Below are 26,132 nucleotides of genomic sequence, written 5' to 3'. Positions count from 1 at the left end.
TGTGTACCACATTATGATACTCATAATTTCATCAGATAGTTATGAATCACAGGATTGGGGGGGGGTAGTTGTTTTGTTTTCAAGTATCTCTTCATTTGCAAAATGGCCCCCATGAGTAGGATACCAAGTAGTTGTTGGTACTGAGCACTGAGTTTATGAAACCTATCATTTTCTGTCATTGGATTTCAGTTGATTCTATTAACAATTATGTCAATTTATTTAATTAATTAATACAGCTTTATTCTTCAATGATAAATCCAAATATCTAGCTGATATGTTCTAGACATCAAGATGATGCAAGGGATTAGACGTCTAAGTGAGGAGATACATGCCATATTATAGACCCTGTAGAAAAGGAATCAATGAAAGCAACATCTAGTCTATCTAATTGACTCCTCCCATTTAGCTATAGATTTCTATCATTTCCCTGAGAAATAAAAAGTTCAAGGACCAGTACTTTATTTTGGAGGAAAGTCAAACTATGAGGTCCCACAGTGCCATCAGAACAAGAGCCTCTTAAAGCACTTCTGAATACTTTGTATCTAGAAAAACTCATGGAGAATCACTATGTGTTACAACTGACTTGACAACATACAATTATTATGCCTGTGTAAGACATACATGCAGCATATATTATTAAGCGCAACTATGAAATGTCCCAAACAGAGTTGATTCACTGGCTTAAATCTTGTTGCTTAGCATAGTAAGTCACACTAGAATAGATCTATTAAATCAATCAGTATTTGGTGAATCAATTGCTCTATAAGTTCCATTGATTCAAATGGGCCTACTCTAGTTGCAACTAGTAAGTTCATTTGAATCAATTATGGAGAAGCTGATTCACCTCTCTAATTCAGTGGCCTATTCTAGTGTTATTTCCAATGCTAAGCAACAGGATTTTAGCCATTGAATGATAAATCAAGACTTACATAAGTCTCATTAACTCAATGTGTGCTCTAATTGGAGATAAACAATTGGATATAGCCCTGAAATTTTAAACTTTTTATCATTTTGCCTTGTTAAATTTAACTATTTAAAAATTATATAGTGCTTCTAGCTATGATTGTTTCCTCTATAATGAATGGTAGGGACCTTTTTCTTTTCTGTTCTTTTTAGTAACCTTCTATCTTGCCTGTTATTCATGGATATGGATATGGCACTTCTGCATCTCAAACCTCCTATCTTGTGAAAGCTTAAAGTCTCTGCTTGAGCTTTTTACCAAAATAGACTGTGAAGAATGTTGGATGCACTGCAACTTACATATGATGCCTTTGAGAGGTTTTGGCTGTGAAGGATCTTTCTGGACTGGGGTGAATGTCAGTTAACCCAGGAGCAGCCAAGAGTTCCCTCTCTTCCTCAGATTCTCTCCCCCCCCCATTTTTCCAGTTGTTGTTCTGTCAATGCTAGAGTTACAGAGTCTGAAGACAGAGTTAAGTGTTCTGTCAGCTATGTAACCAGTCAATTAATCAGTAATGAAGTTAGTTTATCAGTTAAGCTCATCAATGTAACATTTTCACACAATATGGTGCTTGTTTTTACCTATGGATAATGGTAAGTAAATGGAAACATTTTATTCTTTCTCATTACCAAAGTCTCTGAGCGAACATACTGAGACAGTAAGTGCTAGTTGAGGTAAATTAACAAATAAGGGGTAGCCTACTGAGGGAGACTTGTAGCTCATTCTGCTTTGTAGGTTGGACCTGAATGCTTAAATGACAACTCCCAATCTTTTATGAATGAATTAAAAGAAGAAGAAAAATCCAGCTAGAACTGGTTTGGAGAAGCTCCTTTTCACAGTGAGTTTGTGATGCTGCTGTTGATTATTTACTTGATTTATAATTAGGCACATTAGTGCACTTTTGTATCTGAGTGTGAAAACCATAGCATAATCACACAGTGGTATGGAACAGCTGAAACACAGCATAGGCTTTGATAGTACCAACATCTGTAAACAGCAGTTCTGCACTGCAGATCTGTCCACAGCTCTATTATCTTGTGACCTAATCTGGATGCAGGGATGGCATTAGGAGGGCAAAGGCTGAGAATGAGCTGAGCTTAGCTAGAGACACTAAAAGCAATAAAAGCAGAACTAAAGACACCAAAAAAAGCCAGAGACACTAAAAGCAATATTAAAAAAACATTATTCAGGTATGTGAGTAGCAAAAGACAAACAAAAGACATAGTGGCACAGCTCCACAATGGAGATGGAAAAATGGTAACAAAGTACAAAGAAAAGGCAGAGGTGCTCAATTCCTATTTTAGTTCAGTCTTTTGCCATAGGACAGACTATGAACTTCCGAACAAATTGTAGCTGGAGATAGATAAACAAATAGTCAAGAAATACCACCTTGAATGCATTCAAATCTCCAGAGCCAGATGAACTGAGTACTGAAGAAACTGGCTGAAAATAACTATCCATTGTTTTCTTGAAATTATGGGAAATGGGTGAAATGCTGGAGGATTGGAGGAGGGCCAATGTTGTCCCTATCTTTAAAAAATGGCAAAAAAAAAGAGGAACCTGGGAACTACAGGCCAGTCAGCCTGACATCAATCCCAGGCAAAATTCTGGAACAGTTATAAAGTGGTCATTGTGCAAGCACCTAGAAAACAATGCAGTAATAACTAGGAGCCAACATGGATTTGTCAAGAACAAATCCTGCGAAACTAATTTGATCTCATTTTTTGATCAGGTCAGCTCCCAGATAGACAGAGGAAATGCTGTAAATGCAGTATATCTTGACTTCAGCAAAGCTTTTGACAAAGTGCCCCATGATATCCTGATTAGCAAGCTAACTAGGTGTGGGCTGGATAGATCAAGTGCCAGGTGAATATACAACTGGCTATAGAATCGTACTCAGAGGGTGATGATTAATGAGTCCTTCTCTAACTAGGAGGAAGTAACTATTGAGGTACTTTAAGGCTCAGCCCTGGGCCTGGAGCTGTTCAATATTTTTATTAATGACTTGAATGAGTGAGTGCAGGGAATGCTTGTCAAATTTGCAGATGATACCAAATTGGGCAGAATAGCAAACAAAATTCAAAATGACTTTGATAGGATGGAGCACTGGGCCAAAGCAACAGAATGGAATTAAACAGCGATAAGTGCAAAGTCCTGCACCTTGGAAAAAGAAACCAATTGCACAGTTACAAGATGAGGGATACCTGGCTCAGCAAAACTATGAGTGAGAAGGATCTTGGAATTGTTGTAGATCACAAGCTAAATATGAGCCAACAGTGTGATGTGGCTACAAGGAAGGCAAATGTTATTTTAGGCTACATTAATAGAAGCATAATTTCCAAATCCCACAAGGTCATGTCCCCCTCTATTCAGCACTGGTTAGGTCTCATTTGAGTATTGTTTCCAGTTCTGGATACCACACATCAAGAAGGATGCTAACAAATTGGAAAAAGTTCAGAGGAGGGCGACAAGGATAATCAGGGAGCTGGAAATCAAGCCATATGAGGAAAGGCTGAAAGAATTGGGCATGTTTAGCCTTGAGAAAAGAAGACTGAGGGGTGATATGATCACACTTTTCAAATATTTGAAACGCTGTCATATAGAGGAGGGAGAAGATCTGTTCTTGATCCTGCCAGAGTGCAGGACACACAACAATGGGCTCAAGTTAAAGGAAGCCGGGTTTTGGTTGAATATCAGGAAAAATTTCCTAACTGTTACATCAGTATGACAGTGGAACCAGTTACCCCGGGAGTTGGTGAGTGCTCCAACACTGGAGGCTTAGATAATCACCTGGGAGATATGCTTTGATTGTATTCCGGCATTGAGCAGGGCGTTGGAGTTGATGGCCTTGTAGACCCCTTCCAACTTCACTTTTGTATGATTCTATGAATCTAATTCAGGGGTCAGAGAACTTTTTTACCTTCCCCCCCCCCCCCAAATTTATATACACCAACATTACCCCCTTGATTTGAAAGGAAGGAAATCATACATTATTTGAATTCAAAATATTATTGAATCTACACAGGCTGTGTACCGAACTAGCAGGATCCACCAAATTTGATAAAGATGTGCACTATTTTTGCTGGAACACACCAGCCATGGTGTGATATAGGGAGTAGTAAGGTGTCCAACGTGCCTAGCAAGTTGCATTAAATTTTTGCTAACTCGCAGAGGATTTAATCATCATCAGTGGCTGCAAGAGTGGTGCTAGAAATGACATGTTTGCTAGAGACAGCCAATGCAGAATTGGGGGGGGGGCTTTCCCTACCACTTTAATCATTCTATGTGTGGTGTGCAAAAAGGAACAAACCAGGCCAAAGGTCATGTCACCAACCCTGGTGCCAGAGCCCAATATCAAAGGACCAGTGTGCTTTTTTAAATCATAATCAATGGAAAACTCAGCAGTGGCCAGAGGATTGGAAAAGATCGGTCTACATCCCAATCCCAAAGAAGGGAAGTGCCAAAGAATGCTCCAACTACTGTACAATTGCACTCATTTCACATGCTAGCAAGGTTATGCTCAAAATCCTACAAGGTAGGCTTCAGCAGTATGTGGACCAAGAACTCCCAGAAGTACAAGCTGGATTTTGAAGGGGCAGAAGAACTAGAGACCAAATTGCTAACATGTGCTGGATTATGGAGAAAGCCAGAGAGTTCCAGAAAAACATCTACTTCTGCTTCATTGACTATGCAAAAGCATGGCAGAAAGTGAGGAGGACTTAAAGAACCTCTTAATGAGGGTGAAAGAGGAGAGCGCAAAAAATGGTCTGAAGCTCAACATCAAAACAACTAAGATCATGGCAAATAGAAAGGGAAGATATGGAGGCAGTGACAGATTTTACTTTCTTGGGCTCCATGATCACTATAGAGGGTGACAGCAGCCACGGAATTCAAGGACCCCCTGCTTTTTGGAAGGAAAGCAATGATAAACCTAGACAGCACCTTAAAAAGCCACCCTTTCCCCCTTTCTCTTTTACTTGCCTGTTCTTTTTCATAGTTTTGAGTCAGTCTCTCTCTCTCTCTCTCTCTCTCTCTCTCTCTCTCTCTCTCCCTCACACCCTCTATCTATCCATTTTCTCCATACATTTAAATAAGCTTGATGAAGCCTTCGGTCTCTCGCACCTTCCTTCACTTTGATCCTTTCCCGCCTCCTGCTTGCTTGCAGTCATTTTCGGAGGAAGCAGTCATTCAGAAGCCCCGGATTGATTGATTGTCTGGGGCTAATCCTCAGCTGTAACCAATTAAGCAGGCTTATCTCCGATCTCTGAAAGAACGGAGGATTTACAAGTGCCCTGCTGCAACCGAAAAAGTAACAGGGAGAGGTGGCTTACAATTTGAGATTTGGCTGCAGAGGGTGGGGGTGGGAGGGAGGGAGGGGGTTAGCACTCTGCTCATTACCCCCAAGATTTTCACTTTTACCCCATTTGGGGTAATTTACCCTGTTCCCCGACCACTGATCTAATTGATCCGTATTTAAGAGAATGAAATCTTATCGTTAATGATTTAGTCTTGGGTAGGCAGAGGTAGTTCTCTCTCTCTCTCTCTCTCTCTTTCGGGAATGAAAGAGTGGATCTCATCCCATATTTATTTAACATGGAAGTTAACGTTTGAGAAGAGAGCATCAATGTGCCCATGTTTTGAATGAGGCAGGGCTTTTTGATATGTACTGTGAACTTCCGTGTTTAATTTTAAACCGAAGGTATATGCCTTTGGAGGAAAAACAAGTGTTTCCTTAAACAGATTAATATTACAGTAAGATGTCATATTTCTTCAAGTCAAATGGTTGCATATCCTTAGGCATTCATATTAAACGTCTGCAGTGGGTGAAAATCACATAGAAGAGAGCTATGTTAACAAGCTGCAAACAAGACTGTTTAGCCAATTTCCTCCTCCCTCTGTGGCTAGTTAACATGAACAAACCTGGAGAAACCCAAATTTCCCACGATGACTTCTCAGTAAGTGAATTCACATTTCTCTCACTATGTAGTCACACTGTCAAACTACAAGAATAAAAAATGCTTCCTGAGGTGTATAGAAAGAAATAATTAGATTTCGTTCCTAAGTAAGCCCAAAGATTTGAAAGAATGAAGTTCTGAAGTATACAAATATGCTTCACAGGTGTTCTGTTTAGATGGAGTTCCACAAATATACAGTTTCCATTTAAAGGTTCAATATATGAATGCATTTTATCTCTCGGGTATATAATATGCATTGCTCATGCTTAGAATCATATTGTTTCATTCTAAATCACTAGCATGGCCAAATGAGTGAACCTGGACTTCCCACACCATGAACTATTGCTATGTGCCAGTTGTAAGAGGCCCCACATTCTGACTAATTTAATTATGCGATGCTGTAACATCTCCACTGGACTATTATCCAGACTTCCTCTTCCCTTGTGTGCAAGGTTAGAACAAGATAATATTACCATATTTCTATTCCCACTTATATTATTTATGTTTGAATTCTCTCTGGAATAAATGGTCAAACATGAAGCTATACTTGACTAGTTGTTTGGCTGAGCTTCACAACCTTCTTAATATCTACTTCACAGCTTAACAATTTGGGTGGAGACTCAATTTTCATCATGGATTTTATTATTGTTTCTTTCCCCCAACTCACTCTTGCATTTTATTTTACCCCATCAATCCAGCTGCCAGATAGAAGTATACTGATTCTCACGCATGATGTCATTGTGATTCGAGTCAAAAGCCATGGATTGTAAGAATCTGGCTTGAACAAAACTTCAGCCAAGTGTTACAGCATTTAATTGATTTGGGATAGCTCTTGAATAGAGATGGGGATGACTCACTATTTTGGTGAGTCGCCAGCTTCGTGAGTGGCCAAAAGGTGATGACTCATGAAGCGCCACCCACCCGCTGCCACACACCCCACCACCCCCTTCCACCCCACCCCCGCTAACACCATAATCTCCACCGCCAACTTCTCCATTTGGCCTCTGCAGCCATGGCATGTAAAGCTGTGGCTTCATTTAGGGTAGGGAAGCTGCAGCTGCCATCTTTGCAAAGGGCAGCCTGGATTCCCTTAGCCTGCCTTAAGGGTTAGATGGAGACCTCAGGGGCAGCAGCGGCAATTATGGTAAGGGAGTGCTGGTGGGGACAAGGTGGGGAGAGGAAAGGGGTGGGGAGAGGACAGGGTTGGGGTATGCTGTGGGGGTGGCTGGCTGTGGGGGTGGCTGGCTGCCTATCGGCCTGCCAATGACTTGATTGGCAGCTGGTAGGCCGAATGTTTGTTTTCCCAATTTATGAAGGATGAATGAAAACGGGAAAATATTTGTCAATCCGTATTCATCAGGACTTGAAATTTGATGACTATGAATCGACAAATATTTAATGAATTGGCTGTTTTTGTCAAAAAAGCTGATCTGTTTTTATATTCATCACCATCTCTACTCTTGAACCAATGAAGAGTCAAATAAACCTTGTGTGTGTGCATGCATGCACCTCTGTGTGTGTGTTTGTGTGTTTACAGTTTTTGTGTGCGTACCTTCCCATATCATAGAACAGTTTACAATAACAGCTGCCTGTCTACTTCATTAAGCTAATATTTATGAACTTCCGACTTAAAAATTCCTTTTTGGAGATTTCCAATATATTAGCAATCAAGTCTCTCTGTGTGTGTGTGTGTGTGTTTGTGTGTGCGCGCGTGTGCCTGCCTGCCTGCCTGTCCCTCTCTCTCTCTCTCTCTCAAATATTGATTCCCTGCTTTTCTCCTCAAGAGAATCCAAGGCAACTTACAATAGTAAAACAAACCCTATTGAAATAAATTATTGCAGCATTAAAAGACAATTAACTAGATATAATATAAAAATTGGTAAATAAAAATAGTTCTAAAAACATATTAAAATGAATAACAAAAACACAATAGCCCAGTTTGTTTGTTTTTAGGCAGTGAGAAAAACCTTGCCTGAAGAGAAAGTTATTCTCCTACTTACGGAAAAAAAGCAAAAGGAGAGGGGGTCAGTCCAACCTCCTGGACAGAGCAGTAAAGAAGGCTTTGAGGGTGGTAAGACCAAGAATAAAAGGCTCGATTATCTTAAAAGCAAGGCAGGTTCATTCAGAGAGATAGCCTGGACCCAAGTTATATCTATCTATCTATCTATCTATCTATCTATCTATCTATCTATCTATCTATCTATCTATCTATCTATCTATCTATCTATCTATCTATCTATCTATCTATCTATCTATCTATCTATCTCTATTTATTTATTTATTTATTTATTTATTTATTTATTTATTTATTTATTTACACATAATATTTGAACATGGCTATCATATCGCCTCACAGCCTTCTCTTTTCCAGGCTATGTATTAGCAGATCCTTCAGCTATTACCCATAGGTCTTGGTTTCCAGACCTTTTACAATCCTGGATGTCTTCCTCTGGACACATTTCAAATTGCTGATGACAGTAGTGTCAAGAGCTGGACAGGATTTCACATGAGGTCTGACCAAAAGAGAAGAGAATAGTGCTACTATTTCGATTGATCTTGACAATACTTCTGTCAATGCTACGGAGTACAGCAGCTGTCTGGCTGTGGAGCTAAAGGCTGAGAGGTCAATTCCTCACTATACCTCCTCGACAGGAGCTGGACTTGATGGTCCATAGGGTTCTTTCCATGTCTGCACTTCTAAGATTTTTTTTATTGATAATGATATCCTTTTTTGTTGCCTGCTAAGCTTGTGGTCAACAAGACTCATTCAAATCAATTATGAGGAAGTTGAAAATTGCTGGGTCTGGGACAGAACACTGTGGCACCACATTTGTCTCTTCTCTCCAGGATACATTTCTTAAAGGGAAAGAAAGCTAGTCTTACGCAGTGAGAGTCTGAGCAAATTCTGTGAATTCTGACAAGAAAAATAGCACTGTCTGTCTTGTTTGCCTGTGAAGGTAGGAAATCTTGTTCAGCTTGAAGATTCCTCTTTGAAGCTCATGAAATCAAGACAGCCTAAATCAACAAAAATGATGTGGGGTGAGGAGAGACAAAGAATCCCAAGAGTTGTAGGCAAAACAGATTACAACTCAGTGGTTTAGCTACCTGGCTGTGATCCCAAATATTGGGAGTTCAAATCCCCACAGTGCCTCTGGGGAAAAGAGCTGGTCTGTATGGTCTTGGGTAAATTGCACAGTCCCAGGTTGTCCTTAGAAGAAGGGAACAGTAAACCACTTCTGAGTACTTTCTAGCTAGAAAACTCTGAAAAGGGTCACCATAAGTCAGAACTGACTTGCAGGCACACACACATTGTTTATTTTATTCCAACACATTAAACAGTATTTCAATGTCTTAAGTTGAGAACGTGATGTCACAATATGCGATCAAAGGTCTGATTATTTGCATCATATGTTAAAGATAAATTGTAAGAATGTGCTGATTCAGACCAAAGGCTGATTTAGACCAGTAGTCTGTCCACTTAATAGTCAACAGTATACCTCAGACAGGACTTGGACACCGTAGCAGCCTCTGACTCAAGTTCTGCAGCTATTGGTGTTCCTTGTCGTAAATACTAGGAAACAGTGATGGCGTTACCCTGCAGGAGTTTTTCCAGTGACTTGTTATAGCAGGCCAAGCTGGTGGCCCTCATTACACCTTGTGGAATACCATTATTGAACTATATGCTGCTGGAAGAAGTACTTTCCTCTATCTGCCCTGAATCTTTTGCCTTCACTGGTTGACTCTTAGTACTGCAAGACAGTACTGCAATCCTCTTATTATTTTAGTCCCCCTTTCAGAAACTTTTCAGCCTTTGAAAGTTTGTTTTCAATTTGCCAGAAAGGCAAGGACTTTATCATTTTTCACTGCTATTTCCTGTGATTCCCCAGACTTTTTCCTGAAAATATCTGATCAATAACTGTTGCAGAAAATAGACACAATAATTCACTCAACTTCTATGTTCTCCGTAACTTCTTTAATTACTTTAACTCCCTTTTCAATCACATGCTTAACTATAAACATATGGGATGCTTTGGATGTTTTGATTGTTGGTCCAGGTGGCATGTGCCTTTAAATCCTTAAAAAAAAAAAATCTTTATTGCTTGCCTGCATTTTTTTTAAATGCAAATTTGTGGTCCTTTTCTTATCCAATCAGTTTCCACTTTCTGAATGATGCCCTCAGTTTTATCATCTAATAGCTTTTTGATGCTGCTGATTAACCATAATTGTGACCTGTGGAACTTGGCAGTACCTTTCCTGATCAACATGACATACATTCTAGCTGAGAACAGGAGCTAATGATATACTTCCACTGTATTCTGTTGCTTCTGTGAGATATGATGATACACACACTCTGCCTGCAGTCCCCACGTACCCTAAGCATTTGCTCCAGAAGACTGGGAATCCATACGGAATTGGGTTTTGGTCTTACAAAACACAGGATGAAAATGTCAGGGTTTTCTATGCAGCATAATGGAAGTGGGGTATGAAGTTTTTATTCTGCTATCATGGGGTGGGTGGGTGGGGGGAACTGCACCATTGGATAGGGAGTTCCATACCACTTTCAACTTTATTTAAATTAATCCCCTCATTTTTGAGATGTTTCCTCTTTTGAAGTCAAAAGTTAGTATGCTGAACTTGGGCAATTTTCCAAACATACAAAATTAAATTTGTAAAACCATTGCAACATGTATTGTTACAAAGATAGAAAAGACAAAGGACATTAGCTTCAAGCTGATTTTTGTTATGAGCAATGAATAAAGAAATTTTCCAGAAAATCAGTCATTGCCATATGGCTTCCTGTTGCTGGATTTGTTTCATATATTTTAACTTACTAAAAATCCACAGGGAAGGGAATTGTGCAAGAATGAATTGTGCATTCATGGTGTGTTTGCAAAAAGTTATGTAAGCAAATGAGAATTTTAAATAAACTTGTAGTGACACAAAAATGTATCTTAACATTAAGTAGAATATGCATATCAAAAGATAGGGTTTAAATACACTAGACAGCTTTGTATGCTCCCTCAAGAAGAAATGCCATATCTGGAAGAGGCCTCATAGAAATAAGTTCTAGTCTGAACTTATTTTACAATGTAAAATCAAAACAAAAACCATTTGAAGTATAAGAACACTGTAATTCACACTTTGGATGTAACGGCCAGTGGCATTAAATGCAGTGCTGTAAATTGCAGTGACAAATTGCCACTAGTTAACAAGTTGCTGTTTGTATCCCTTACCATGCAAAAAGTCATACGAATGGTGCATACTTAGGGATACAAGTTGTGTCTTGCTGGATAACTCCATTATTTAGGTATCTGGTAGGGAGTTTGATTCCCCACTGTGCCTCCTTGACAGGCTGTTGATGATCCATAAGATCCCTTCCAGCTGTGCAGTTCTAAGATTCCTATTGTTGACTTACTACCAGCAGTTTGCCACTGTGTTGCAACTAAGCTGGCATAACTAACTGATAGAACTCTGACCAGCAAGTGTATAAGCAGTAACCCATATGTTCCATTACATCGCTTTCCATTTTGCTTCCAAATACCCTGAGATGAGGTGGCCTGTGCTTAAAGACTTTCAATTCCACTCTTAAACCTCCAACCTTGTTTCACATTTTCAAAAAATGTCAAATAATAGATCACTGATACTTTCTAGACATACCTTTTACATTGTCACTGTTTTCCCTGTGGGATTGCAAGGTTTATTTATTTATTTATTTATTTATTTATTTATTTATTTATTTATTTATTTATTTATTTATTTATTTATATCCCACCCATTTAGACCATGTCTACTCTGGGCGGCTTACAATAGGAATATCATAAAACAATTAAAACAACAATTTAAATCAGTAATATTAGTTTCAGTCAAGATGGAAAAAGTATAGATGGAAATTAACATAGAAAAGTAAAAATCAAGTATTGGCAGGAGGGAAGGCCAGGTCTTAAGCTGGCTCTAAAAAACACCCAGCGAGGGTGCCAGGCAGATCTCTGGTGGGAGACTGTTCCAGAGTCGAGGGGCCACTGCCGAGAAGGCCCGGTTTCTTGTTTTTTCTTTCCAGGCCTCCCTTGGCATTAGGTATCATCCTTACATTGCTACTGAATCAGCATGTTTTTAAATTAATTCTATTTGAAAGGAATTATACAAGTTCTGGTTTCTCCCCGTGGAAAAATTCTGGCAAAGTTGGTGCCACTCTAACCTGTAGGAGAATTCAACATACAGGATGCCACCATGGAAAAGGTTGGCTTAAGATCTTATTAGGTGACAATGTAATCTAAAGGAATTCCTCTGTTGATTTCAAGGCACTGGCAGAGCAATACAATGACAGAAGTTACTTGTGGTAACTAGGTCTTAAGATGTCTAGTGCTTTCCACATTAAAGCAATCACTTTAAATTGGACTTAGAAACCAATTCGCAGACTGTGCAACTTTTGAAGTCTTGAAGGAAGGCAAACATTTCTTTCTTTTTTAAAAAATTAAGAGCCATTTCAAAGCATTGCTGATTTATTAGCAACAATTAAAAAGAAATGGGAAACTTCCATTGCTGCACACACACACACACACACACACACACACACACACACACACACACACACACACACACACACACACACACACACACACACACACACACACACACACACACACACACACACACACACACACACACACACACACACACACACACACACGAGCAATTTTGCCAGGCTTATCTATACTTCCTGAGCTATTTTAGGACTGCAGGGTGGGGGGACTTTTTCCAAAAACTGAAATGATTTCTGGCCACTTCTGATTTTGAAAAATGGCACCTACTAGGGAGAGGGCATGGAAAAACATCTAAGGTGCATGTGGAATATTCCTCTCTGTGCCTCCGAGAAGGCAACAGGTAGAGTTCATTCCCCCTCCTTATGTATTCACCTTCATTCAGGTCTTAGAATCGGACTTCGGCCATAGCAAAAAGAAGCAAATGTGGGTGGAACTACCTGGGGATATTTATAGCTTTTAAATGCAGTTGTTTCATCTAAGCTACACATTTGAGTGAAAATGGCCTTTGAACTAATTTTAACCCAACTGTGTGATGTTCTCTGGGCATTCATGGTAAAGCAAAAGAAGTATTCTTTTGAAAACAGCCTCCCTCTTGTTTCAATTTCAAAAATAAGTGAAGATAGACTTTGATGATGTAGTTTCATTTACAAATGTTTTCCATTTTTATAAATCCAACCAGCTGAATATGATGTTAAATAAGGACCAATATGAAGGTACTGATTTGCAGAAAACTCTGAAATGTAAACTCATGCTAGACATTTTCTTTAATTATACTCTGATGTTTCACTTATTACAATCAATGATAATTTCACTGTTTACTTTAGGAGAAGAAGGATACAAATCAAATGAGGCATGTTTTTGGTTTGTCTACACTGATTATATACAATTTACTCTCTTCAGGTGCACAACAAGAAGCTGAATCCAAACATGGCCTTTTTCAAGCACTTATGTGCTGAAGTCAGCAGAACCTGGTATTTGGACAGTTTCCAAGACTGGGCCCCTGACTGTCATACAGAATGATAGCTTAGCATCTAACTGACCATAATTAAAGTGCAGAAGATTTGAAATATGATTTGCTAGTCTTCAGAACTGAACATTGTGTAAAGGAACCACTTGTTTGAATAGGGAGAGAATAGAAAATTGATGAGATTAAGATGGATAATATCAATGGAATGGTGGAAAATATGAGTAGGGCTGGTTTCCTAATGCTGTGGCAATATTTTAATATATGCCATTCAGACTACAATGGAAATCATTGCTTCTGACATTTACAGAAACCACTGTAGTGTGAACTGAAGGCAACTCACACTAAGATCAAATGAAAGAAGAATATAATTAAAATGCAAACCAAGATCCACTTTCAAAAGGCAGTTAAAAGACCTATGTGAAACAGTGGAAAACACAATTTAAAAAGTACAGCATCCAGTTGGTAATAAGTCCCATCCTCAGTGACTCATCAGTTGCCAAAAGGATGTCTCAGTATAACAGGGACTGAGGGAATGTTGCCAAGGCAAAGGTTCTACGTAGGGGTCAGAAGGGGGATTGTTTGTTTCTTCATCCCATGAGTCCTGGGGTAGTTCCAAAAGTCATATTAAACTACTGGATCACCTTCTACAGCTTAATGTAAATGCATGCAACCTTGTCCCACATCTAATTTTCACAATCTATCTATGGAGACCTCACTAGTTTAACACCCTCAGGCTTTGCCTCTCCCCACCTCTTACTGTTTGTAACATGCTGCCTGATGAAAACGTCTAGAGATCTCAAAAGCTTGCGCATTTTCAATGACTCCTGAGCTGGCCTAATAAAGATACTATTGGTGTTCTGTGCCAACAAGTTGGAATTGACTTATAGTAACCCTAACAGGGCTTTCAATGTAATTGAGATACTACTTTTTACCATTTCCACTCTCCCAGTGAGTTTCCATGGCTGAGTGAGGGTTTGAAGCCTGACAGAGTCCTAGTCCATTACTCTATCCACTATACCACACTGAGAATCCCAATAAAGATACTAGTGTACTATGCATTTTGGAATGTTGCAGTAACAAACATGGTTGCTTTTCTCTTTTGTGAGATTTCAATTGATCATCAGAGTTGAGCATAATAGGTGGAGACCTGCTTGTCTCGTGTGTGTGTGTGTGTGTGTGTGTGTGTGTGTGTGTGCACGCGCGCGCTTTTATGCTTCATGCTAAAATGGCTTTCTAATAATTGTTAGCTTGGAAGACAGTCTTTCTGGACCCCAAATGGGATGGGTGTGGAGCATCACGACAATGCCCTCTGAATCCCCAAAAGGACCCTGCACCACCTTTTTTACTCCAAAGGGAGATGTTAGGGGCACAGATGCGATGACATCCACATTCAGAGATCGGGGACATATGCAGGCTACAGGTCGCACTCTGCCCATCCTTGTTTTAAATTGTGCATATTACTTGAAAACATTTTCCTCATTGGATAAAGCATATTTATTCCTGTATGCAATTATTTATTATTGGATTTATATCTAACCTTTCTCCCTAAGATGGAACTGAAGGCAGCTCACACTAACATGAAATGAAAGAATAGCTGAAAACACAATTTAAAATATGCCCCTAAAAAAAGTACAAAACCCAGTTGGTAATAAGTCCCATCCTCAGTAGCTAGCCAATTGTCAAAAAGATTTCTCAATAAAACAATATTTTCCTGCTGGGGAAACTGAGGCACATGGAGGGAGGCAGGTAATAGGGAGGTCCAGAAGCTGGTCATGTTAAACTGCGTTTTATGCTCATCTGGAATACCTCTATGCATATTTTTCAAAACTGTACATTTTTTTCTAGATGTGTCTGTGTGCAAGATGAAAGCTATCTATCCCAGCGGTCCCCAAGCTTTTTCGGAACATGGACCAGTTGGGGGATGCGGGCTCCATGTGTGGGGGGGCAGGGGCACTCCTGCTCTTGTGGGTGGGCATGTCGCAGGTGGGCATGTGGTGCACGTATGCATGCACGAGAGTGCAACACACCCATCCGCAAGCACAACACATCCACCGTGCATGTGGGGGAGCAGAGATCAGTGTCCGCGGCCCAGTTCAAGGAAGCCCACCACGCTGCAGACTGGGGGTTGGGGACCCCTGATTTATCCAATGCTTCTACTTTTGAAAAAGTTAAAGCAACAAAGCAGCAGATACCAGTTTGCATGATAACAAAATCTGCTCAGGAATCAGTCTCATAAATATGAAAACCCTTATCAGAATTGGCAGAAGAAATCCCATTGACTTGTAGGCAAGGAGAAATTATTTGATATTTGTCCTCCTTCTATGTACAAATGAGACAGGGGAAGATACACATCCCTGTCTGAGAGGATTTTGAAGTGAAGTCCTTTTTAAAACTTTGTCTACAAAGCCTAGAATTGGTTGCTCTCTTAACAGCAATGAATGAATGAATGAATGAATGAATGAATGAATGAATGAATGAATGAATGAATGAATGATAACCCATGTCTTTCTTTTAGGCATGTTTCTTCTTTCACTGAAGAGCTTATTTTTCTCTTCCCATTAAGGTCTGACTAAAGTTCCAAGGGATCTTCCCTCAGATACTACCCTCCTGGACCTGCAAAACAACAAAATCACCGAAATAAAGGATGGAGATTTCAAAAATCTGAAGAATCTTCATGTAAGTTCTGGTGGAATGCCTATCTATTCTAGAAACACAAACCTGTTCTAGGCCTGTCTTCATGCTACGTTTTCTGATTCATTTCTAGATTATATTTCTCTAGGGAATACTGACACAACATCTGTAGGTTTCTCATAAATATCAGCTCTACTATTTTAAAAAACGTTTTAAAAAATTAAGTGGTGAGAACATTTAAGAGACTATGTAAAAAGGTATCTTCTTTCTTTCAGCTAGTTTGGACTTCTAATATGGTCTGCAATACCAGTTCAGAGATTGGTTGTAAAATAATCACTTTTTCTTTCAGGATAAGGATCAAGGAGAACAAGAGGCTCAAAAAACTTATTTTTTAAATCAGAGTTGAAATATTTTATGTGTCATAATGTATATATGCATCTAGGTATACTTAGCTGTTAAATCACCTTGGCCTATACTTCCTAGAAACCTGTGTGGGAGTGTTTAAAGTCATATTTGCCCACATTTTTCACTTCCATACTTCATGAACTTGCTATGGAAATTTGTGGTGTTTCTTACAGCCTTGGATCATGTAACAGTGCTTTAAGAGCACTGTTTCCACAGCACATTTGGTCACTTGATTTGAACTAAACTGTGTCATCCAAAGGATGCTGAATTAAACTTCTGAGTACCTTAATTTTAGAATTACTATGAAGGAAGCTATTATTTACTTTATGTCAAAAAATGCATACACAAAAAAATGGTATGTAAGGATTAAAAAATGACTGAAATTTTGAAATTGAGATTATTTTGATTTTAGTTAGCCAGTTCTATCTCAGTATGAAGAAAAGTGATAAACAGATACAACAGATTGTGCAGGGACCTGCAAGGTGCCACTGGATTTGTACATTTCAGAACTGGCTGCTTGTTTGGAGAGCACAAACTCAGTCTTTTTTTTATGGTCCAGCTTTCTGGGGCTGGGACTATGTGGAGCTGTGGGAGGACCTGATTCACTCAGTTCATAATCTCTACAGAGGTATCATAAGAAACAATGTCTTCTAAACTTATATAGTTGCACAGTGGACATAACTTGTAATTGTCTGTGGCAGCAGGAGTGTGAACGGAGGCTGTTGTGCGCTTAACTGGTTGTATGCTGTCTCCTTTGAGCTTCTGGCATGAGTGGCAGTCACATTCTCCAGCAGCACAATTGCTGCCTGTGCACTGGAGAATGAGAAGAAAGAGGATAGGTAGTGACACTGCTTCCTCCCCAATAGGCAGCAGCACAGCATCGATGTAGGAAGGCAAGGGAAATGTCCTATTTTTCCAGAACCCTAACTCATCTACTCTTTAAAGACCAGGTGGGTGCAACCTGGTGGACTGGTAATCTTGGGTCATCAGACATGTATCCATCAGGAAACACATATGCAATGTTTATGTTGAATTTAAGAAGTTGCATTGTTGCTAAAATTCTAGAGCTGTGGTACAAATAACTGCACTGAAAACTTGTCTAACAGCACACATTTCTGTCCCATTGGTAATCACCTGCTGCCCTGATGGAGTGCAAACCTGTTATGTATGTACTGTAGAACAAATGGCCAGAAAAAGTGCAAGGGTGAAATACTAAAGTCTGTTGTTTATTTAACTTTTATGTCAAACAGCTGCAGCTGAAAGTAAGTTCAAATATCTAGGGACAAATCTCCCTTGAGCCTGTGCCAAGAAGCCCTGGAAGCAAACCACAGAATTGAATTGTAGAGCTGGAACAGACTCCAAGGGTCCTTGAGCCCAGCTCTCTGCAGAAGCAGGAAATCCAAGGTGCATGCCTAGATGCTTGAGAGATCAGTGCTTCTCTTATATAATCAAGTAACACTCACCCCCCCCACACACACACATACTTGCAGACACAAATGTCACAGTAAATTGTTTAGTCATTAAGTCACGTCCAACTCTTTGTGACCCCATGGACCAGAGCACGCCAGGCCCTTCTGTCTTCCACTGCCTCCCAGAGTTTGGTCAAAGTCATGTTTGTAGCTTCGATGACACTGTCCAACCATCTCATCCTCTATCGTCCCCTTCTCCTCTTGCCTTCACACTTTCCCAGCATCAGGGTCTTTTCCAGGGAGTCTTCTCTTCTCATGAGATGGCTAAAGTATTGGAGCCTCAGCTTCAGAGTCTGTCCTTCCAGTGAGCACTCAGGGTTGATTTCCTTAAGAATGGATCCGTTTCATCTCCTTGCAGTCCAGGGGACTCTCAAAAGTCTCCTCCACCACCACAGTTCAAAAGCATCAATTCTTCAGTGGTCAGCCTGCACAGTAAATACATGCATTCAAATACCAAAATAATAATAAGAAGAACAGGAATACTGATTGAACAGGATCAAGTTTTCTCCTGTGGCAAACTATTAAGTCATAGATTCCAGGTTGCTTTCCCCAGTCTGAGTATCCCAAAGACAGGAGAACCTATGACAAAACACAGTGTCCGGAAATGTAATGCTACCCAGTGTTAGCTGCTTTTTGTTTTGGGAGCAACTTCAAATCGAAAGTACAGCTTCAAGTTGCATTGAAGACCAGCACAAACAAAATGGGGCTAATATTCTGCCATTTTGTCTCTGTCAAACATACTGTTCTCAGAAAATGCCTGATGTTCCAGGCATCATCTATTGATTGCAGGAGGAACTCTTAGCAAATTGCAATGACATGAAGGCCCATACCAGAGCAATAATTCTGGCTAGAAACTGGGGAATTCAGCTCCGATGGTTCATGCAGCAGTACATAACCATTCTCAGTAAAACTAAAAGTTGTGATAGCAGCATTAATGCCAAAAGCAGCTACTGAAATGAATAGAAAATTTGCTTTCTTTTTGCTAATTTGGAGCCTTTTAGTGGGTCATTCCAACATACACTTATTTATGTTTTAATTTATTTATTCAACCATTTTACTTCCTGCCCTTTCTTTAAAATGATCAAAATGGCTAACAATGATAACGTAAAAGAGATTCAATAAGTAATCTTTTAGTTATCTAGAAATACTCCCATAGCTGAACAGCAATTTTTTTTTCTGGGTGGGTGGGAGGGAGGCTTCTTGCTAGTACTATTAAACTGGGAATGAACTTTTCTACTCACAAATCTGGCCACTCCTGGCTAGAATACAAAATTGAAACCATACAATGTTATCATATACACAGTGGAGCCATCTGTAAAACATACCTCCTGTTTTACTGATGATGAACAGGAAATCAAATGCTCCGGGGAGACAACACACAACACATAAACTGTTCACAAGGATAGCTTCACCCTCTTGGCTTGGCTTTTCTTCAATGCGTTCTGTCTCTACAGCTGTTTATACTTTTTTTTTTTATTTCTGTAAATGTTCTGTTTTTACTCCTGCTAGTTGCAAAGACATTTGGCGTAAGTTTAATTATGAAAGCATTTAGAAGGGCTGGAAATCAAAACAGAGACAGATGAGGCATCTGGTGTCCTGTCCCCCCCACTTTTGCAACGGGATAATGCATTTAGTGAGTGCACGTTGTCTACAGCTGTGCTGTGATTGAAAAAATAAATAAGGTCCTGGAATTATTGCTATCACAAAACCCTCAAAGCATATATTTAGTATACATATATTTACTCTCACAAATTTAATAAGATTTAAAAGAAAACAGATAAAAAGAAGGAAGTAAAGTTCACATAAACAGTAGGTTTAACATGCCAACTGTTGGTCTAGGTGGCTAGGGTTTAGCCCAAGAGGACTGGGTTTAAGCCCCACATGGGCATTTGTCTTGCTGTTTGGTGGACTGTTGGGCTGGTCGACTCTTTTTTCCAGTACCCACACTGGAGCAGATCAATTTACCCCAACCTGCACCTTTTTGAACATCTGTCAAGGGGCTCTTCTGTTTTAGGTCAGGTTGGAGGGCTCAAGTTGAGTCCATTTCCACTGAGTGTGGTCACCTGGAGGTGATCAAACTAAAGCCTTGAATCTCTTCCCAGTGTCCGTTTCTGAAATTGAACCCTTCAGAAATTGAACCCTTTCTGGCTCATCTGCAAAGTGTCAGGGGAAGTGAAATTATTCTGTACATCTGTCAGATCATTGCTGATGCAATGAATGACTTTGTTTAAATTGTTATTATTGTCTTTGCCTGTCTGTGCATTGGCTGCGAGCAGTCTCTCAATTGGCAATACACAGACAGGTAAATATATATATTTTTAAATTAAATGAAGTGATTAATTGCATCAGCCAGGAATTATTAGACATAAAAAGAATTGTTTCCCCTGATTCTTCACAGACAATCAGGGCAAGTGCTTAATTGACAACAGATAGGTCTACAAAGGGCTGTTTGCCATTTGGATGGGAGGAGCATGCCAAACGATACATTAGTCCTCTTTCCTGACCTCAACAGATCCTTTGTAGCCTGATCCAGCCCATACTGAAGTGGCCAGCCTGGGAAGGCTCTAAGTCTTCTCTGTTGACCACACTGACTTGGGGGTGCAGTCTATATGTTTTAGTGGTAGTGGTGAAGTTTGTGACAAACAGTGCATGTGCCAGGTAGAAATGGAGATGGAGGGAAACTGCGATGTGTGTGAGAGATGGAAGACATTTCTATGACATCAACTGTTTGGTAGGGTACCTATCAGAATGCAGAAGATGTGGGTTTCTCTGAAAGCAAGTACAACATTTGAAACCTCCACTTTCCACTCATTGCTTTTCCATTAGATTTCGCTTCTGCAGTTTAACCACTGCACCATGGAAGTTATTTTTATTGTCATAGGAAGTGTGGCTCCTGTAAATAGCAGATAAAGAAAGTAACTTGATTCTAATACCAGTCTGTCCTTGTCTCTTAGTACAGCCCTGTGCTCTGTTGTGGATGTTCAGGTAACAACGTAGATGGAAATAGAGTAACAGCAGCAGCTCATAGTATTCAGATTTACCTTCCAAAACCAGTTACTTTCAAAAAAAAAAAGAAAGAATAGCAGTATATAACTGCTTTTTGTGCCTTGGAACTATAATGGTAGCCGATTGATTTTTAAAATCAACCATCAAAATCTGAGCAGTTCCTCTGAAGAATTTCACTTAGGAGTGTTTGGACAGCTGTCAGGAGGCCAATGTGCATGATGTGAGACATCTTCATGTGTCCTGTTTCCTAGCAGAAGTGCTGTGCCACCAGGGAGAACAGAATGGGCCACTAAAGTTAGTGTCAAACAACTCACAACTGAGGAATGTTTCTTTTGGAGGAATTCAACTAGCCTATGCAGTTGGAAAGGAGGGTGTGTTGTTGTGTAGTGGGAGTGGATCTGTAAAGACTGAGTGAAAACATTTTTCTGGGCTGAGCTCTTACTACAAACATAACCCTAAGTGGGAAGGGAAAGCTAGAAAAATGTGGAGCTTCTCTGAAGTCAGAGAACCAAAGAGGAATAATGAACTTGTGAACACAGCTCTTCCAAGTGGAGTGAATTTGAGTGGAGAAGGGATGTTCTTTGGCTGTAAGGATGCTGGGGACACGATATGATGAATAACAATAATAAAGAAACTCCAGTGGTGAACATTTGCATAAGAGTCTTACCATGTAGACTTGGTTTTCCTTGTAGCGACCACAGAATAAATATATTCATGTGTGTCAGTGAAAGTGCAGTTTGATGCTTAAGTGGGCAATAAGGGCTCAATAGGCAATAAGACTGATTAAGCGAAGGGAGAAAGGTGGGATAAAAATAAAATAAACAAATACATAGTTGCTCAGTGATGAAGAGAGAGCATATGTTCATATGCATTTCTGAGACTAGAATTCAGAATTGATATTGAAAATAAATTCAGGACTAAACCCAAGCAAACATGTTATCTGGGGAAGGCACCATTTCCCCTGTGACTTGAGATGGTCTTTACTTCATTCTGCTCACAAGTAATTTGTGTCAGATATTGATTTCTTTGAGGTTTTTTAAAAATTTTTGGCATGGCAATTGTTATACAAAGTAATAGTTCTGAATCTATGTAAACTGAGCACTTTTTGGCAGCACTGATAGTATGCAGTTAGTTTTAAAATATAAAAAACCCCACTATGTTTTGTTCCTGACCCGCCATTCAAAAGTGGAGTCCTGAATGTTCTACAGTATATAAATCTAATGAAAAAAAGTAATGTAGTCCATGTAAAAGTTTGAAAAGAGTGGGCTATAATTTTATTGTGCCACTAAATATTAAACACAGGTGAACTTTCAGGATCTATTGAGACCCTTCTTCAGGTTGGTGGGGTGGGCTGGGAAAACAGAAGAGTCCAAAAGTCATTTGGACCCTCGGTTGCAATGACAAGATCTGAGTTCAAATGATATCCCAGAGAAAATCCAAGCTTGTTGCGCCACTTGAGGTATCAGGTTTGTCCTCAGCTACTGTAGCATAAGTTATATTTCTATATCTGTATGTACAAAGACTTGCTAATCAACTAGCATGGTATAGCCTTGTATCGAATTTAGTAGTTCCTGTTTGGCCAAGACACATAGACATGGCTGACATATAAATCTTTCTATTCGTGCTCAGGATTTTCTCACAGCATGTTTAACACCAAAACCCACAATACAGCAGGGAATGAGTTTTCAGCAGAGATGGAAATCTTGACCTGATTTGTCATAGAGGATAAATGTGAAAACTTAATTTTTTTTCCCCCTCAGTGTGAGCTGTTGAGATATGCTGGCACCATTTTTTTGTTGCTCTTGGAGAAAATCTACATATGTTTATGTTCTTTGCATAATTCTGCACAATACGCTATATTGGAAAATCTGAGCACTGCTGCCTTATCACATGAATTAGGAAAAGTTGTAGCACTTGATATGTTGTTTGTCTCTCTGTGATCAATTAGTCTGTCCTGTAGTGCTTGCTATGTATGTAGGTTTAGCTACACTAAGGGAGCAGACAAGTGCTTTGTTCAAAAACAGAAGTGTTATGCAAATTATGGTTTGCCACACCTTGTGAAAACCAGAATTTAAATTATAATCAGGGGCAGCAAACTCCTACTGATCATAATAAGCTGTGGTGACTTTCCTATAACAAAACTGAGACTAGAGATGGGCATGAACCGTTTCATCCCAGTTCATCTCAGTTCCTGCTGCTCCTCTTCCCTGCCTCCTCTGGCTCCATCAGCCACTCACCAACGTGATCTCCCACTCAGATAAAATGGCGGGGTGGAGAAGTCTGTGTTCTTGCTTATGACTGGGAGATTACCCAAGGAGATGGAAAAAGCAAGGAAGCTGGGCCCGGTGAGTTGTTGATTGGCTGAGGAGGCAGGGAAGGGGAGCAGGACCTGTGCTTCTACCTTGACAGTCCTAGATGAGCCAGTTCATGCCCATCTCTAATCTAGAACAACCCATGGACAATTAAGCTTCAAGTGAAAGTTTGTAACTTCCCTCAACAGTCTGTTTATGTGACCTCAACATCTTATTTTCTTTTATTGTTACCTGCTTGATAGGCATTGATCCTTGTGAACAACAAAATCAGCAAAATCAGTCCAGGAGCTTTTGCTCCACTGAAGAAACTGGAGAGGCTTTATCTTTCCAAGAACAACCTAAAGGAACTTCCAGAGAATATGCCCAAAAGCTTACAGGAGCTCCGGGCACATGAAAATGAAATCACAAAACTAAGGAAAGTTGTCTTCAGTGGACTGAACAATATGATTGTTGTAGGTAGGCATTGTTTTTTTGTTTTTCATAAATAAGATTTATAAAAATACTATATTGGAGGAAACATAGTGCAATATTTCAGTGGAATTTGACAAAACCCAGACTAGGGAAGACTGTTTGCTTGGACTGGGATGACACAGCTATGAGTGGTTCTGTGTGAAAAGGCAAGAGGATGTATTTGGGTGTATATGTGTTGTAGTTCATACAGAGGTCAATAAATACTAAAGTTCTCATGTATTGAAATTGATGGGTCCATGTACGATTAGATAATCAGATTTTTCCATTGGAGCACTTATTTACTGTGGAATGTTAAATAAACACTTTTTAAAATCTTATCTATTGTCAAAGGATAATTTGCAGTAAGTACATTTTAAACTTATGGTACCCACTGTGGCATAGTGGATAGAGTGGCAGATTAGGACTCAGAAGGCCTGGGTTCAAATCCCCACTCCACCGTGGCAGCTCACTGGGGGTGTTGAATGGGTGAAACCCATAATCTGTGCAAAATGCTATGCAGTTAATCCATCATTAAGGAAATTAGCTAAATGAGAAGGGTCACATGTTATTTAATAATTATTTTACTGTTAATGATTATAAAACTCATGTACATGTTTCTTTGCTTTTTCTTACTAGAACTGGGCACCAACCCATTAAAAAGCGCAGGTATAGAAAATGGAGCCTTTCAAGGAATGAAGAAACTCTCTTATATCCGTATTTCAGATACTAATATAACTAGTATCCCTAAAGGTAAGGCCATTGCTTTGGAGAACACACATATTGAGACTAAGTGACCTCCTTTACTCCTTCCTCTTTACTCCCCTTAAAGGAAGGGGTCATCATCCTCTTTGGCAGAGGAAAAAGAGATGTTCCCTGGGGACAGTTTCTATAGTGGAGAACTTGCTTCTTTCCCCCTGAAATGGGACAATCAAATTCACACTGGAAAAGTTTCTATAAAAAGAGTTTATGCAATGCTTCTCTTTGTGCACTACCTCTCCCAAAAGGGCTTGCAGAATCCACATCCTCAACTCACACAACCCTCAGCTGTTGCAATGGCAAAAACTTTCCTTCTCAGGTAACTTGGACATTTTCTTCTGCATCTACTCTAAAGGGATGAATTTAACAATGGAACATTCTTCCCCCCACCCCCAGCTCATCTTGTGAAATCATTGACTAAAAATATTTTCACTGTAAGATTTATAGCTCAGGAACTGAGGTCTCTAGTATAATATGTGCAAAAGGCTCAAATCTATTCCCCAGCATTCCTGTTGGAAGAATCTCAGAAGTAGGATCATAATTAATGCCAGTTCAGAAACAGACGAGCCTAAAACCAATTGGTGGCCCCACTGAATGAATGTGACTTATATAATACAATTAATGCCAGTTCAGAAACAGACAGGCCTAAAACCAATTGCTAGCCCCACTGAATGAATGTGACTTATATAATTGTTGACTTAACATTTAGCTATGTATTCAGTAGGTATCCTGCAGCTGGGGCTAACAATTTGATTTAGATTGATGGGTAATAATGGCTTCTGGTCACAGTGGCTATATGCAACCTCCAGGATGTCAGGGAAACCCAGCTTGGTATTCCAGTTCCTGAGGAACACAAGTGGAAAAATGGTATATTGCAACGACATCCTATTTGTGGGTTTCCCATATGGTTATCTGACTGGCCACTGTGAGAAACAAAGTTGGATTAGATACACATTTGGTCTGTTCCAGAATTGATTCTTCTATCCTACAAAATCTTATAGAGTAATCAGTAATGGTGAAGACAAACCAGTGGGCTAACTCAGCAGAAGGCAGCTTTCACATGTATGTTGCCATAACTTCTAAATTAACTGTTGTTTAGACATACATTCAGCACCCAAAAACAGAACACAAAAATTCTTTCTTTAACTCTTCCAACTGCAAGGCCATTGAAATTCACCCAGAAACATTATTTTTCAGATGACAACTCCTAGAATGTTTACATTAGCATAGGTATGGGTGCTGCTGGAAGAGGTAATCCAAAAGTAACATTTGGTTTTAGCTGAACATTCTTCTCACATCACTATATCATATTGTGGCAAGAACGTGGAGTAGAGAGTAAATATACTTCTCCCTTATATGGTGCAGTGTGATTCATTGCTAACCCTATACCATATTAATGCTAAGAGATATAAGAAAATTGTCATGAAGAATAGTTGCTCTAATAACTTGAAAAATGCATATAATAGCGCTGTACTGTTAGAGAAGCACTAATCTTAGAAATTTTGCCAATGAATGTAATAAGAAAACCAACCCTAGTTGTCACATCTAATTAGAAATCTATCTCTGGGCCATATTTTATTGCAGGTCTTCCCACATCACTGACAGAACTTCATCTTGATGGGAACAAAATCAACAAACTGGATGCAGATAGTCTAAATGGACTCGTCCATTTGGCTAAGTA

The 26,132-nt window shown here is 39.6% G+C and overlaps 1 protein-coding gene across 1 annotated transcript in view; it reads left to right on the top strand.

The window, feature by feature from the left end:
- Positions 1 to 26,132, top strand: part of DCN (decorin) — a 40,951-nt gene that overhangs the window by 6,317 nt on the left and 8,502 nt on the right. The window contains exons 3-6 of the mRNA XM_020777412.3: positions 15,986 to 16,098; positions 23,488 to 23,701; positions 24,332 to 24,445; positions 26,036 to 26,129. Coding sequence (XP_020633071.3) covers positions 15,986 to 16,098; positions 23,488 to 23,701; positions 24,332 to 24,445; positions 26,036 to 26,129 — 535 coding nt within the window. The remainder of the gene's footprint in view (positions 1 to 15,985; positions 16,099 to 23,487; positions 23,702 to 24,331; positions 24,446 to 26,035; positions 26,130 to 26,132) is intronic.

This window comes from Pogona vitticeps, chromosome 5, assembly GCF_051106095.1.
Source record: "Pogona vitticeps strain Pit_001003342236 chromosome 5, PviZW2.1, whole genome shotgun sequence".
NCBI classification, from domain to species: Eukaryota; Metazoa; Chordata; class Lepidosauria; order Squamata; family Agamidae; genus Pogona; species Pogona vitticeps.
This window is presented reverse-complemented; position numbering and strand designations above follow the sequence as displayed.